This window comes from Vicugna pacos, chromosome 11, assembly GCF_048564905.1.
Source record: "Vicugna pacos chromosome 11, VicPac4, whole genome shotgun sequence".
Classification (NCBI taxonomy): Eukaryota; Metazoa; Chordata; class Mammalia; order Artiodactyla; family Camelidae; genus Vicugna; species Vicugna pacos.
In genome coordinates this window covers 67,169,374-67,187,047 of record NC_132997.1, presented here as the reverse complement: position 1 = coordinate 67,187,047, position 17,674 = coordinate 67,169,374, and the positions used below count along the sequence as shown (strand labels likewise).

The 17,674-nt window shown below is 32.2% G+C and overlaps 1 protein-coding gene across 1 annotated transcript in view; it reads right to left on the bottom strand.

Moving 5' to 3' along the window:
* Window positions 1-6,101: 6,101 nt before the first annotated feature.
* The window catches only part of PTEN (phosphatase and tensin homolog), an 88,653-nt gene continuing 77,080 nt past the window's right edge, over window positions 6,102-17,674 (bottom strand). The window contains exons 7-9 of the mRNA XM_031682458.2: window positions 14,818-14,984; window positions 12,122-12,346; window positions 6,102-9,578 (exon numbers count right to left, since the gene is read on the bottom strand). Coding sequence (XP_031538318.1) covers window positions 9,393-9,578; window positions 12,122-12,346; window positions 14,818-14,984 — 578 coding nt within the window. The 3' untranslated portion in view covers window positions 6,102-9,392. The remainder of the gene's footprint in view (window positions 9,579-12,121; window positions 12,347-14,817; window positions 14,985-17,674) is intronic.

Here is a 17,674-nt window from a genome sequence, read left to right as displayed (position 1 = left end):
GACTTATCACAGAATTTCCATTAATTTTAAATATATGTGTTCAGGTTTTCTGAGGTAGAACTGTGTTTAACTTCCTTGAGAAATACTCAAGTAGCTTCAGGCTTTCAAGTACCTCCTCGCCAAGAATTTACTCCAGTAAATCATGTTCATAGTGATATTTTTGTTTTAACACCATTGGATCTTTTATAGAAACAATGGCTTTGGTCTTCTCCAAGAACAGCTAACTACATTAAATGATGTCTGCTGAGTCCGGCAAAGGGAAATTTTACCTTATACGTACTTTTACCAAAGACTAAAACTTATTTTCCCTTTTGAACATTCATTTAATATACAGTACCAATAATCATAACAAGCCCATGCGTTACGCATGTGAATTGTAATGGCTGTATACAGTAAGCGCAGTATTAGCTAATCAGTTACTTAAAGAACACGTATAGTTCCCTTGTTGAGGATAACCATGTAAAGTGCGGGGCTTTCCTGCCAAAGATATCTTCATGGAAGTATCAAATAAAACTAAGAAGTTGCTGATTTTCACATCCACTTGTGAAATTTAAATACATTTCTCTTCCTTATAGATAATAAGGATTAGAAAACTAGGAAATCTCTAATTTCAAAAACATGGTTATAACGGAAAAGGCAAGCATAAACATAGATGCTTAGAGAATATTTTTACAGATTATGTTTTTGGTGAGTTTCACAACATCTAAAGGTCACATTTACCTGTGAATATGTTAAATAGAAAAATACAATTACATTTACCCCAGGTCTCAGGTATTCCAAGAAGAGTAAATACTATAGTAAAAACATGGCTTCTTTCCTTGAAAATTTAGGAGGCTTATTTATCAATGTTTGAAGGAGCAATTCACAACACTATTGGAATACATGGACTTCCACATTCCAATGAAGTAGGCTCAGGAGATGTTCAACTAAGTGAAGTTTAACCCTTAGGCCAAGACCAAAGGATATATGCAATATATTTTTTAATTTACATGACAGTTAATCTCACTTTGGAGAAACCCATTCAGCTACTTTAAATTCTTTCTCAAGCAAAGTAAAAATGCCTCCGCCACCAAAAAGCCTTAGATGTAGAATAAAAACAAAATGCAAAATTGCCAAGGAAGTGTCTTTAAAAACACTTAAAATCCTATTTTAAAATGAAGCATTAAAAGAAAAAAGGCTAATAGTTAATGTTTTCTTTCAAAATTTCATGTGCAATTACACATACCTGCCCTGATGGGAGGAAGAAGCTGGTAACTAGCAAATACCAGTTAAAAATGTCCTGATAAATAGTTGCAAATTTCTACTGTATCAAATTTTTCCCTCGATCACAAAGTTAAACTACTTGGATCTTGAAATGGGGTAGGAGGAGAGGTGGGGGTTCCCTTTTTGTGAAAAAATATTTCTTCCACTATTTAGGTATTTATATGTTTCCAGAGGTTTTTGCTTATAACTTAATATACAGCACTAGGCCATAAATTTCACCTTTTGTTTCTCAAGTAACTCAAAATTTACAACTTGTTTCCCATCAATAAATCATAAGTGACATTTCCTTTCAGCTTTCCAGAGATGTTTAAAGCCATAACAGAACTTTAACTTCTACTGAAAAGTGATATCAAGTATTTCCAAAACACACATATTAAGAGTTAAAGAAAAATTTTAAAATGAGCTCAACTCTGAGAATAAAGAGAAACAGATTGTTTACACAGATTTTGCCAAACCAATTTAGAAAACAATGTAACTTGGAGCGTTATGACTATTTGGGATGGTATTCTTAAATATTCTCCATAGATACACCAATAATCATCTTAAAAACTCAGGAATTAATAGAGTTGTAAAAGGTGAGAATGAAACTTTATAGAGGATAGTCATCCTTTATGGAGGATTTCATCTTGCTAATTGAAAGGATGAAAAAATTCTAACTACTGTTTCAAGGGTCCGTGCATCAATTCTTACATTCCCAGTGAGGCCTATTCTAGACTTAACTTATTTGACACTGCAGTCTCTTTACTCTGCATACCTGGTCTTCCTTACCATGTTCCATTTTCCCCCCATAGCACTTATGACCTTATCTGTGGTGTGTTTATTGTTCATCATCTATTACCCCTTGCTAAAATGTAAGATCCATGAAGACAGGAATGTGCTGTTCATCCATTTGTATCCCAAGCATCTAGAACAGTGCCTGACATAAATCAGGGGCTCAGTAACTACTGAGTGATCTGCAATTTAGTTTCTTTACTGCACCATGTTGTTTAGAGATGCCACTTTTCATTTTGCTTCATTCTTAACTCCCTCTTCCTTGCTCAAGAAAGCTTTCCCTGATCCTTCCAAAGCATTAGTCAGATAATTATGCTATGGTAACAAATTGCCCCCAAATCTCAGTGTAAATGAATGTTTCTTGCTCATGCTAATTTCTAATACACTCAATGTGGGAGAAGGAAGAATATGAGGAAGTTCTGCTCCATATGGTCACTCAAGCCCCTGGGTGGACAGAGCTGCGCCATCTAGAACATGTCATGTTCTTGGTCACTGTAGCAAAGAGAAACTAAAAGATTGTACAAGGGATTTTATTTTCAGTGCCTTTCCTCTGAAGTGTCACATAACTTTCACTGCTATTTTGTTGGAATAAACTAGTTACAATGGTCCCATCTAACCTTAAGGGGGTGGAAATTTAGAGGAGCATATGGAATGTTTGGTAATCATTACAGTATCACATATTATAATTATTTTAATAAAGTCTATTTCCTCTAGAATTGAAACACCTCAAAGGCAAGAAAGGGTGTCTGTTTTGATCTCTAATGTATTCCAAACATCTGTTATACATAGCAGGGGCTTGATAAACATTCATTGAATAAAAAGTTTAAAACCAAATGTTGAAAATAATTAATCTTTTTAATTTTTTAAAGAAAAAATACTCTCCATAGGAAAGCATTTCTTTTTTACGTCCATCAGTAGCCAAATGGAATTTGATATAAACATTTCAAATATACCAACTTTGGTTAAATGCACAACTTAGAAAATAACTCATTAATGCACACATCAAGATGCTACCAATAAATTCATTAATAACCAAGATTCATTACTATATGTCAAAAGTCATCCAGGGTTAACCTTATTTTCATTACAGTGAACTGTAAAATTCCAGTGAGCACTGTTTGCCTGAATCAAACTATTTAATCTCTAAAATTGGAGTTTGGCACACTCAAGACACCTAATTTACCCACCCACCTACCCACACCCCACTACACACACACACACATGCACACACACACACATATAAATTGCCCATGAGGGCATTTGAGCAATTTAATGGAAAAACAAAATAGAAATTGAAAAAGCATTTGTAAACGTGAGATATCATTTAGACCACTGTATAGAGTAGGCAGAAAATCCTAAATGTATACATAAATAAAAGTCAGTAAATGATAACCTGCAAAAAGCCACATCTAAACATTTTAAGAATTTCACTACAGTAAACAGATTGGACTCACTGAAACACTAGAGCCACGACTACAAGCCTTGCTCCAAGACAAACAAAATCTCTAACCATTTTAAGGACAGATGACAATCCACATGCAACAAATGAGATATAAATTACTTTTAATTTAAAAATGAAAAATATAAATCCTTGTTAAACATTTCATTTAAAAATATGCAGCTTTATTTTAAAATGTGGTAATGCTCAAAGATGGCAGTTGACTTCACTTATATACGCAAAAGTGTTCTTAAAATATCAATATATCAGTTTGTTATGCACTGCCCTCCAACTAAATTTTTTTTCCATCAAAATTCTCAAACAACTGTCAAAAAGAGTTGCATATTCTAAGCCCATCGCTTATAAACAAGGTTAAGTTCCAGAGCTGAAGGTGAACCACTCATGAAACACCGTTTTTGATGTGATAAAAGTCTCACGGGCACACAGATTTAGAGACAACTAAATGATAAACCAGCAGGAACTTTTTTTTCTTTTTGCAGGTGTTAAACTAATTCACTCTAAATTGAGCGACTGTTTGGGAACTGTAAAAAGTGAAAAGCTCATTCTTCTTTTCCAACCTATAAGGGAAATAGAAAGGTGATGACCGTAACTACTAACATAGTGTTTCACACACTGTTTAACTATTTAACACAATTCCAAGATGCAAATGTTTGAAATGGTTTTTGAAGAGAAATATCTACAATGTTAAGCTTGGCTATACTAAATAAATGTTAACTGTTTTATTTACTTACACACGTATTATTCTGATGCCAGTAATATTTAAACATCCATGATTGACCCACTGAATTGGAAAGGGCTCCCAATAACTGCACATGATCTGCATCTGCAGCATTAGAAATAACCCAATCACTGTCCATTTTCTGAAGTAATTCAATATTCTACAAGTCCATGATAGAAATACTAAGCTTAAAGACTTTGAGAGTATAAACAGTACAAATTTCATTTTTCAAAGAAAATATATACATGAATATACAGAAAAAACGATTGTATAATCACTAAAGTATTAACAATGGCTATGTTTCCAGGCGGTGGGATTATACGTGATCATTTTGTTGCTGTTATGGGAAAGTATTCTCAAAATAGCTAACTTAACCAAAGGGCATTACCACCAATGAAATTTTGTCCTTTCTGACTTCACATTATAAACTTTTAAAGCTACCAACAAATATGAATTTGTCAGAGTGACTACATATATTCTGATATACTTGTAAGAAGGAAGATCTCTTATAATATGAAAAAATAGAAAGATCATAGTCATAAAATAATAGATTTGCTCTAAAATTAAAAACTGATAAGCAGCCTAATCTTTAGGCTTCCTATAGATACGTAATTCTACAGGAAAATCAGTCTCCAACACCTCATCTTTCAAAGTTTTAAAATATTTTTCTCTATTATCTTTTTTGCTAGCTTTTTAGGTACTGTCCTTATACCAGTCTGGACTGAGTATTATTGTTTCCATTCACAAACATTTCTCTCTGCACTAGCAACAGTACTGCTAATCAAAACTTATACTCAAGCCATTTAATACTTAGTTTTATATGTGTGGCTAATTATCTGGCAAGAAGAAGGGAACAAGAAGAGTTTCAAATTAGCAGCAAATTAACTAGATTTAAGGGTCTTGATTTTTTGGAAGCCTTTGGAAGCCTGCATGTTAAACACTGGTGATTTTTAAATTCTCAATGGAAATGGTGATGGCATTCATTTAACCAAGTCAGCTCAAATTACAAGGTATGAGAACATGCAATAAAAACAAAATTGCCAGTAAATTCCTATTTTTCAGACATCACCAAGATCATCTTATGAATCAGAATAATTTTAGACTCCAGTATAGTTTTCAACCATAATTAAGATACCTAAGAAGAAAAAATAAAATGTGTGTACACACACTTTTCATACTTCTTTACATTATATTCACATTTACTATTCAAAAGTCACAGAGAAAATTGAAATAACATTAAACTTGAAATAACATTAAATTCTGTTACATAAATGGTCTGTTTTATTTTCAAAACATTTGTGCAAGCTACACTTTCACTTATTTCCTTACTATGCTTTGTTGAAAGGATATGCCTCACTTAGTCTTTAAGCTTTTAATATTAGGTATAACAAGATTAAGTTCAAGTACACAAAATCCTTTAGACTATTCTGGAGTATCAATTTTTAATGGCACAAGTCACAATGAGCAGATGAAACTTCCCATACACTGATCTACAGAATCATAAAAGATGGGAAAGCCACATAATTGGTGTCTGAGATATCAAATCCATCCTGGGGAATTATCTTCAGATATCTTAGTAAAAAATATATATGCACAATTTTTCAAGAATTGTGAACTTTTAAAGGATTATTTAATGTGCTTGAAACAATTTAGATGTTAACTAAGGCCCTTAAAAAGTTAAGTGCCTCTCTCAGACACGAGTAGACTGATATTCTACTCCCAAACTGACAAGGGCCCATATTTTTATAATTGTAGGCTCTGAAGGACAGCAGGAAAAAAAAAAAAAACTTACAGAAAACTTATCACACTTGGCTGCCCATTATTTAAAATGTCAATGAATTTATGCAATGTAAATTATAAATACTCTCATTTAATAAAACGCCCACACAATGACAAGAATGAGACTTTAATCAGTTTTAAGTGGAGTTTATAACACTAAGAGATAAAGGGTTGTTAACAAACACAATAACAAATGGACATCTGATTGGTATGAGGCATTATCCTGTACACATCGTATTTTTTTGTGTATCCTCAGTGCATAGCATTTACACACAGAGCCACTGCTGCACAGCACAAGAGTATCTGAAGAGGCTGAATCAGAGTAAGGCTGTTTAACAGACTGAATTTTTTTAGTATATATATTCTATATGAAAACAGGTTGAACTTTTGAACTGGCAGGGTAGAAGGCAACTCTGCCAAACACTGCAGTTAAAGCCCCACTTTAGTGCACAGTTCCACCCCTTCCATCTGCATGCATGACACATTAACAGTATTTAAAGGTAAACGAGGCACTTTGTGGCAACCACAGCCATCGTTATGAACATATTGCACAAATTTTCTAGAACTAAACAGTAACTTGTACCCTACTTTTATTTTTTAAAGCTGAAACATTTGATGCTGCCGGTAAACTCCACTTAAGTTTATAACCTGTGCCACAGCAAAGAATGGTGATGCTATTTATTCAACTACCCTTTTATAATTATGGCAAAAAATGTTCAAGAGGAGCTACAGAGGACTTGGGATGGTACAGGGCCCAATTGTAAGCTTTCTTAAAAGTGATGCCTTCAAGTAACTTCAGACATGTAAGCGGCTGCACATCCAAAAAGTCTAAGAAAACATTCCAGAAACTCAAAGAGATTACCTACAGAATGCATTTCAGGCTAATTATGAATACTGTCATAAATAAAGGTTTAATTAGGACTTGAAAACCTTTCAGTCATAGCAATTCTTGTCAAATTCTATGGGGATGGTAACTGAAATAAAGAAGAGTAGTATGTATAATATATATTTATATATATATAATATATATAATGCCATTTTTCCATTTCCAATGACTACACCATAAAATGTAAGCAAGGCTTCTCAAAAACATTGAAACATTCAAAATCAAAACCCTCATTCAGACCTTCACATTCCAAAGGAAAAATAATAACAGTGCAAAAGCCCATTATAATGTCATTACTTATGACCTGGCCCTCCATGTTACATATTGGAACAATACAAGTTATGTTTTAATATACTGTGCCCAAAACTGTAACAAATAACAGTATTAAACATGAATAGTTGATTTTCATCTTAGTCAACAGTTTTCAGCTTTTATGAAAGACAAGGTGGCATATAAATTTCAATGATGAGATCTTAAGAATAGGTGTCTCTAACTTTACCAATTTAACTTATGAGCAGTCAATCCTCTATATATCAATGTTTAAATATAAATGTGTAAATCCTAACAGCTTTGTTAAAAATTTTAAAATTTTATTTGTTGAATGAAACTGATGAGGTATGGAAAACATGTCAACATTATTTACTAAGAATATTTTAGATGAAGTTCTGCCTAATCTATTTACCATCAAACTCTATAAATGCTGCTCTAGTAGGTCCTATGCAATCTGTATTTGTAAATTAACTAGGTCAGACCACAGCGAGTGAACAATTTCAGCACCAATAAGTTATTGAAAATGAGATTTTTATACCATTAAGAAATAAATTGGCTGGATATTCAAATGTTTCAAGATCAAGGTATAATTTGAAAGATACCAAATTCCTGGGGAAAAAAAATTCTTTTTAATAATATCTTCACATTAGCTTACAATAGTAGTTGTACTCTGCTTAAAATCATATGCAGTCTGGGCATATCAAATATATGATATTTAAGAAGTGAAACTGAAGCCCTAGTCCTAACTACCACTATGAAGAAATGACTCAACACTGCACATTAAAAAAAAAAATCCATTCTTTCAATAGCAAATTGATAAAAGCATTATGTGGGACAATTTCTACTGAGAAAAGTAAATGCCTTATTATGTGTGCAGTGTTGAAAATTTACTGCAGCTCTAATTTCCTTTTTAACACAAATAACGTCCTTTTAAATATAAACATTATATGTACTCAGTATTCAAGTAAAATTCCCTAACAGTTAATGACATTTAAAAAATGTGCAAAACTGCAAAACTCATTGTAATAGAATGTGTAAGGTCAAAAGGGTGGAACAGCTGACATCTATTGGACTGAATAAGTGCATCATAAATCTCTAAAGAAAAAAAAAACCGCTTACTGTAGAATCTCAAATTGAAATTTCCTGTGCAGCATTACAAAATATTTTATATTTAATGAGAAAAAAGAAGCTTGCAGGCAGCACATGAAGCATCCACAGCAGGTATATGATTGAAAACTAATAAAATAAGTGTAAGTTGTTGACTGATGTAGGTACTAATAGCATCTGACTTTTAGCACTGGCCTTGATTACACAGGAGATGGAGCAGTCATTACAATTGAGAAAACATATTTAATAAATCATTGTCAATTTTGATAACGTTTCAAGCCCATTCTTTGTTGATAGCCTCCACATTTATATGGTTAAGTCATTGTTGCTGTGTTTCTTATCTATGACCACGTTATTTTTATACCCCTTCATTTGTGGATTCTTAAGATGTTGTGGAAGGTTCGTTCCTGTACCCCAATACAGATTCACTCCCTCTAGCTGCCTTTTCTAGCACCAATATGCTTTAAAAAAATAATAAAATGCACAAATAACAAGCAGTGACAGCGGCCAATTCCTCAAATGTCCAGATTAATAACTGTAGCATGCTAAAGAAAGGTGCTTGTAAATAGCTGGAGATGGTATATGGTCCAGAGTCCAGCATAAAACATATTCCTTTCTGAGCATTCCCTCTATTCCCCTAACCCGAATACATGCATTAGAATGTAGCAAAACCCTTTTGAAACTCCTCTTAGCCAACTGCAAACTTATCTGTTGCCACAAGTGCAAAGGGGCAGGATGTGAACCTGTGTACCACAAAGCTCTTTAGCCACTTCAGTTGGTGACAGAACACAAAATGAGAAATTCCTACGTATACACATCAGTCTGTCTCCACTTTTTATAAAACTGGAATAAAATGGGAAAGTGCCATCTTTATTTATCCTAATTGAATTTTAAATGTCCTTTTGACACAAAAAGGTATATACATAACACAGCTACAAGACCTTTTTTCAACTGGACAACAAGTGTCAAAACCCTGTGGATGTATAGGGTAAAACAAGATTGGTCAGGAAAAGAGAATTGTTCCTATAACTGGTAATCTGACACAATGTTCTATTGCCATTAAAAAAAAAAAAAAGGTCCATTTTCAGTTTATTCAAGTTTGTTTTCATGGTGTTTTATCCCTCTTGATAAAAAAAAAATCAGACTTTTGTAATTTGTGTATGCTGATCTTCATCAAAAGGTTCATTCTCTGGATCAGAGTCAGTGGTGTCAGAATATCTATAATGATCAGGTTCATTGTCACTAACATCTGGTGTTACAGAAGTTGAACTGCTAGCCTCAGGATTTGATGGCTCCTCTACTGTTTTTGTGAAGTACAGCTTCACCTAGAGAAAGAAGAGAAAGTTTAAATGGAAGATCCACAAATCTGACTAATCTTAAATTACTTAAAGATATATATTTTTGCAGATTCATTTTTAAGTACTACGACACATACGATCTTTAAAAGGCAGCTGCTTTTTAATGACCCTCTTAAGATTTCCTACATTTTCTTTCTTGTTATATATTGAAGAGAAACTGGAATGTTAATATACTGTATTTTTTAATAAGCATAAGCTACAAGCATTAACTGAATAATTCTACAAAAGAAATGTACTGAGTTCTTTAAGTTCATCCACAGTCCAAATAGTTCCAATCACAAAATTCAGTTCACAAAAGGTTGCATTCCAAAAGAATGTTTACTTAGTACCTGTCTGAAACTCAATGTATTTTCTGATACAAACAATACTAAACAAATACAAATACTATATAAAATACTGATCAACAGTGATGTTTAGGATCCCATTTCGCCTAAGAACTTCACTGAAAGGGAGGAAGATGAAAGCTGACATCATACAGTGGTCTAAATAGTGAAACAAGGGCCTTTACAGGCAGAACTGAAATAATTGTCCAAACATCTCTACAAGGCAGGTATATCCATTTTAAAGGAGAGAAAGCTAAAGCTCAGAAAGGTTTGAAAACTTAATAAAGGCCACATTATCTAGTGGGTAGTGGATGTGGGATTTAAATTAGATCTGACTCAAATCCTTCCTAATTCTATGATATCTACAGTCCCTCCCCCATGATCCTTCTCTTTCTTTTACATCCAACATTCCACTCCTTCAGTGAATTCTTCTAGTTGTACCTTCAGCTAATCTCCTAGCTTCCACCCCTGCTACCTCTCCCTACTTACCTCTCCAGTCTAGACTTTTAAAGACAAAATTCAGATTACATCTTTCTTATGTGGAAAACACTCTAATGTCCTCACACTTGGACTGATGTGCTTTAGTCAAAATGACTTCTTGTCTACTGCTCCTCAAATACACCAAGCTCACGCCTGTTTCAGGACTTCTGCACCTTCTCTTTGCTCTTTTCCCAGATATCTGTATAGCTCACTCATTTCATTTAGGCCTCTAATTAATAATGTCACCTGCTTAGAGAGGCCTCTTCTAACCATTCAGCTGAAAAACACACCAAGGCATTCTCTATTTTATCTCTGCTTTATTTTTTCATAGCACTTAACATTATATGGTATTGTATTTGCTTACTAATAAATGAAATATTTTTATTTATAATCACAAATGTAAAACTTCTTGTAATACTAAAATAGAAAACAAAATTAGAGGAAGTCACATTTTAAAAGCTAACGATTGAGGAAACTTTATTTTAACAGAATTATAGTCTTTATTCAAGTTATTTTTCCAAATTTATGTCTCCTAATATTCAAAGTTGCTTCTTATTTTCTTTTTAGAGAAATAAAAGCAATTTAAACGTGAGTTCTAAAGGCACTTAATTCTGGATCTATTTTCACTTAAAACAGGAAGCCTCTCCTTTACTTTTCCTAATACTAGCAAGATTCTTATACTTATAAGCTATGATTGTTATATGTTATAAAAATGGAATGAAGAAAGAATTTTAAAAGAGAGAAAGGAGGAGGGTATGGTGAAAGGAAGAGGGGACAATCAAGTAGAATAAGAAATAGAAAAGGGGAAAAAAACGGCAAACCACCATTTGGGAAAGTTTTACAAGTCAGATTTTCACCTGGAAAATTCTTATCTGTAACTATAAATATACACTTACATATATCACATCTAAGTACAAGTAAAATGAGCCAAATAATTCTGTAATAAGAGGAAGTAGACGGAGTTTTTAAAAGCGAAGAAGGAGGGAGGGTGATTAGAGAAGGCCTTTCGGAGCTCATGAGCCTGAAGCAAAGGTTAGAGTGTGAGGAGGATGGCCGGTGAAAGGCAGGGCAAGGCTGAGGGTGCAGGGGCACAGGGAGAAGGAAAAAAAACAGAAAGACCTGAGGCAGAGAAGCTCAGCATTTTGAAAAACGGAAGAGAGACCAGTCTGGATGAACTGCAGGGAGAGAACGTGGCTAGAGTTGATGCAGGTAGAAGGTAGTCAGTCTTGTGCTAAATTATGCAGGCTCCTGCAGGTCATATCAAAAAACCACAAGATTTTTTAAAAAGTCTAAGCAGGAGTGACACAATAAAAGTCATTTTTAAGATCACTCTGAAGAGCTGAGAATAAACTGGAGGGGGACAAAAGTAGAAGCAGTGAGAACATTCTATACAAATCATTCCCAAGGGGCTGAGTGCCTTTCCACTTCTTTCTTGCCCTATTCGTACTTCATATTCCACTTACTCCTCTCCCCAATCCCTGCCCCAGATTTCACCAAGTAACAAAGAACCGGGTAAGGAAAATGCAGCCTTTTGACTCTCTGTGCATCCTGGATTTCACTAGAAACTTTCAGGTTACTGCTAGATAAAAATTGCTTCTGAATATACTTAATTTAAAAATTAGTCAAGCAAGTCTTTCATCAGCAAAACATCTAGAATAGAACAAACACACAGACACTCACCAACTCCTCAAAATGTTTTTAACTGACCTTAAAATTTGGAGAAAAGTATCGGTTGGCCTTGTCTTTATTTGCTTTGTCAAGATCATTTTTTGTTAAAGTGAGTACTAGATATTCCTTGTCATTATCTGCACGCTCTATACTGCAAATACTATCGATTTCTTGATCACATAGACTTCCATTTTCTACTTTTTCTGAGGTTTCCTCTGGTCCTGGTATGAAGAATGTATTTACCCAAAAGTGAAACATTTTGTCCTTAAAAAAAAAAAAAAAGACATATTAAAAAAAAAAATTTTTAAGATGTTTACCTACATCCATCATTTGCCCTAAAAAGTTAATAAAATATGCCATATGTGATTTGATATTTTGAATAAAGGTAAACACAAAGACTAATGCTTGGCAATCTGTGGGTTATGTTACATCTAATTCACATGATTTTTCTTTCATTCAAATTCTAGACCAAAAAATATAATTCTACAAATTCTAAAATAACTTTCTTTAATAGCTTAAGTAAAATATCTCCTTTTGTAGTCTAATACTAGCTTTTTAAAAGTTGAGTTTATATGTATATATTTTAAAAACTCAGAAATGGATTTAATTTTCTCCATCTTGCAACAAGCTATTACAAAATTTACTTTAACAAAAAAGCTCTTGAAATGTCAGTACAACTTCCCAATGAAGCAAGGCGGACACATTTTTACATCTCCAGCAAAACAAACATTAATTGGCTCCAGTTTCTTGCATGGCAATGTATGTTTGAGAAGTTTCAATAATAAAATATGGGGGTAGGGAGTAAGTAGTTCAATTTTTTAGTTCTTATAAAATGTCTATTTTTAAAAAATTACTTCTTACACCACACCAGAAGTTTATCACTTCAAACCTTTATTGATCAACACAGAAAATGCTCTCTCTTCTCTTACTTAGCAGAATTTGGCCTGTATACTCATTTGACAATTAACAATGCACAACTCTGTGACATCTTATTCTGGTGCCTTAAACTGCCATTTAAAACTTTTATTCTAATTTATCTTCAAGTTCATTTTCCCAGGAAGATGGTAAGATCCTTAAGTATCTTACATCTTAAATGTCTTTGTATCTTTTAACAGTACCTAATTTGATATATGGTATAAGTCTTTTAAAAATATTTTATTAATTTCGATTATTTTCACAAAGTCAGTAAGTTAGTAACTATATGCACATTTTAGAGTCAGAAGAAAATTAGCTAGTAAAATTTAAATTTTCAAAAATGTGGATTCTGTTAATGTACTATTTATAGTAAAACTATTTTTGTTTAAATCAGAGCAAAACAAACATTTATAACAGGCAGGGAAAATCACATAAAATGGAAAGAAACGTAAAGTAATTCAAGATATGCAAATATAAATATTTAACCTAATCTTCAATTTTACATGTGTTAATGTAAGGTGTATAAGTGACAAAAACTGGAAGAAGAATTAGTATAACTCCTAAAAGTATGGGGGAAAAAAGTGTGATACAGGTGCCTATATTTTAAAGCAAAATATAAAATCTTACATGCAAAAGTCTTACAGTGAATAAAGAAAAAAACTACTTACCTTTATTTTAAAAATTTGTTAACACTTCTTGGATTATTGAAAAATAAACTTTCAAAGTTACTGAGACATAATTAACTTTTATTTATACAGAACACATAGTAAAAGGTTTCTGGTGAAAGAAAATCAGTTTTACATTTTGTGATTTTCCAGCTACTTGGATTCTGGATAAAGTAAATTATATTTCTTTTTGATAAATCAAAATAGATAAATTCTGATAAATTAAATTTTTTGTGAATGAAGTAAATGAAGAAGCTTTCTTCTATTTTCTCTCAAACAAGAAAAAGCTAAAACTCAGGAAAACAAAAATCAATCCTGTCACAGAGACTGTCTACAGATTAGCAATGTGCTATCTGATACATTTAATAAGGCAGTAACAATATACAAAGCTAATATTTTTGCTCATTACTACCTAAAAATTTTGCACCTTTAGCTGACCTTAAATATTCATACTTAATATTTTAAAACAAGTTAGTTCGTTTTAAAATGTGCTTTTGCATTCCCTAAACAATAGTAAGATGCAAATCTCACTAACTTTCTAAACTTGCATATTTAAATACATTTTTTTCATTCTTCTTTACTTCCTTTTCATACTTAATTTCTCTCCTAGCTAAAAATCAAAATACTCAGTAACTTTGAGGAAGCTAAATATAAAATGACCCAGTCTCAAGAAACATAAACCAAAATGAGGGAAAGGTGGTTTGTGTCATTACAGAAGACTACAAAACAGGTTTTATTTATACATAAAGATCAGTGGTTTTTTTTTTCAAATTCATGGTCCCATTCTAACTTCTTATCAGTTAATTTATCACCCTTCCTAAGAGGATTATAACTGACTGAATGGGGTATGTATGTGATCTTTAATATTTTTACAAAATTTCTTTGCATAGTCCAAGTTAAGGAAAATTCACCTCAAATGACAATGCCACATGGCCTTTTCCTATGGCTCACCAGTGCCATTGAAAGCAAAGCATGTGCAGATCTGATAGGTCATTTATGATTTATTAGATGTCAGTCATAAAATAAAATATATCTTTTAATCTCTCCTTACAGAATGATTTCTGCCTAACCAAATGGTTTAAGCAAAAGATCTGAGGTTACTATTCAAGGTATGGCTATTTCGGATACTTTTCCCAATAAAAGTAAAGTGCAAACCTTTTTCAGCATCTTGTTCTGTTTGTGGAAGAATTCAACTTTGATGTCACCACACACAGGCAACGGCTGAGGGAACTCAAAGTACATGAACTTGTCTTCCCGTCGTGTGGGTCCTGAATTGGAGGAATATATCTTCACCTTTAGCTGGCAGACTACAAACTGAGGATCTGTGTGGTCAAATACATACTAGTATCATTTCACAGCAAATGACAGTTTAACTGTCAAACTGTCAAAAGCTATTTTGATGATTAATATTAGCAATATACATAAAATAGTAATTCTGCATCTGTAACCCCTTAAAACAAAGCAATGGATAAAAATAATTAGTAAATTAAATAAGTAAGTAAATAAATGAAACAAAGAAAATAAATTAGGTCACAAATATAATCAATATAAGATTTTTCTTAATTTGAACCTTCAACATAAGGTTCTATTACTTGTATAAGTCAATTCTATTTCATAAATAGTTAAGTCCCAAGATTGGATTTCTAGTACTATACAGAAACATCAAAACTTCAACATTAACAAACAAACAAAAAAACAAAGCGTAAATACAGGACAGAAATAGACTCATAGATGTAGAATACAGACTTGTGGTTGCCAGGCAGGTGGAGGGTGGGAAGGGATAGACTGGGATTTCAAAACTTTAGAATAGATAAACAAGATTATACTGTATAGCACAGGGAATCACAGAGGAAAAAATGTGATAATGAGTGTGTATATGTCCATGTATGACTGAAAAATTGTGCTGAACACTACAATTTGACACATTGTAAAATGATTATAAATCAATAAAAAATGTTTAAAAAAAACTTCAACATTAAAATGATGTTAAAAATCTAATATAAATTATTTTAAGAACTAAAATGAATTGTATAAAAGGTAATTTTTAAAACAGATATTTGCTGCAGTATTTTAAAGTCTCTATCATGGAATAAAAACCACAAAATACCAATCATTACACCTTCATAAGAAGAAAGAGAATATAATCTATAACAAAGTTAATAATACATTCCATAAACACAAGTCTCAGTGTTTATAAAAAATATGAACAATAATTAATTTTACCTAGCTCATATTTTATTTTTAAAGCTATGTAAAGCTACCACCATGAGAAACAGGAGGAAAGAGATCTGAAATGTCTGCAAAGAAATGCAACAGACATCAAGTATAAATTACAGCACAATCCTCTCCCTCCAAAACACACTCCACTTTCATTACTAAGCATTTTGGCTTTGGCACATGCCTATTATAAAATAACTGGTAAAATATGACCTCTCAAAATGTATCATTGCTTGTATCAGCAATTCAACTAATAGGTCATTAAGTGTTGAAAGAGAAGGATTATGGGTTTTATTTTTTAAATCTGTTCATAAATGTATCTATACCTAGTGACATTAATGATAGAATTTAAAATCATGAATGTTAAGATCCTAGAACTTTAAAAACTTGGTTATCTAAACAATCTGACAATGTGTAATTCATTTATAGTATACTAAGTTCAAAAATAAGAGTTCATTAGAAAGAAAGTAATTAACCTGAGGAAGTAAGAAGTGGGTCTTGAAGTTTTGAAACATGCCAAGACAATCAAGAAATATAAACATAAGCCTGCACAAAGTGCATGAGAAATAAACTAAAAAAAAATATATGTATATATACACACACACACATACATACATATATATGGGTGGGGAGGCATAAAGTTCTCAGTACCAAAAGATAATCATCTTTAAAAATGAAAAAAAAAATCACATTCTTTATCAATGTGACCAACAACTGAGAACAAGGCAGAAAATTTATGTAAGCTAAATACATTTTTCAGTGTAATAAATACCTACTGGCTCATCTATACAATATCTAAAGAAGTATCATCAATCATGTAATAAAGAGTAGGTTTGATAAAAGTCATGTGGGATTATTCCTATATGGGTTTGTGAGACATTTATCATGAGAAAAAGGAACTCTAAATAAGGAAAACATTACACTAACAATCTGTCAATAATTTTCACTTCCTTGACTAAAGATTAAAAGTACAATGAGCCATGTTACAAGACTTTATGTGATACTAAAATTTTTCCTGGGAAGTCTAGCTTGAAGAAGCAAACAAGGTATAATTTCAAAGCCGTGATAAAAATCAACCAGGAAGAAAATGCCTTGTAATCTTATTAATTCAAACTCCACTATTTCAGAATCTGATAATCCTGATCTTAGGACTTTAAAAAGCAAATTAACTGTGTAAGCCAGATTTCATTAAACTACATCTAAAATGTGTACCTTCAAGAATTTTCGAATTATATAAACAATTGATAATCTAATTAGAAACCAGATTTCCTCAAAAAACTAAGCTAAAAGTTTTAATAAAAATAAGAGAAAAAGATTTCTTCAAATCACTAAGAAAAAATTTTCTTTACAATATGAATTTTATATTTTAGGTAGATAAGACCAAACTTAACAAAATTCCAACATTAGTATGGTTCTGTTAACTTCTAAGACACAATTCTAATATATATCTTTGGATATGATCGACTGTGTTCTTAAAAAAAAAGACTGATACTGAGAGTAAACAAATATCAGAACTAAAAGAATTGAACTTTCTTGGATATATGCATATTAATATATATAATATGAGAGAAAAATCACACTGACCATCTTTTATTAACTTTTTAAAATCCTTTTAGATATATAGAATATAATAACTTCCATTATTTAGAAATATTAAGACAATAATCAAATAAGAAAAAGGCTGTTAGCCCCTGACAACTTTGCAGAAGATACTTTATTTTCACATGTTGTTTCCTTCACTGATTCCTCTTCCTCCTCCTGAACCCAAATTGTTGCAATTTCTGTTTGTCTCAGT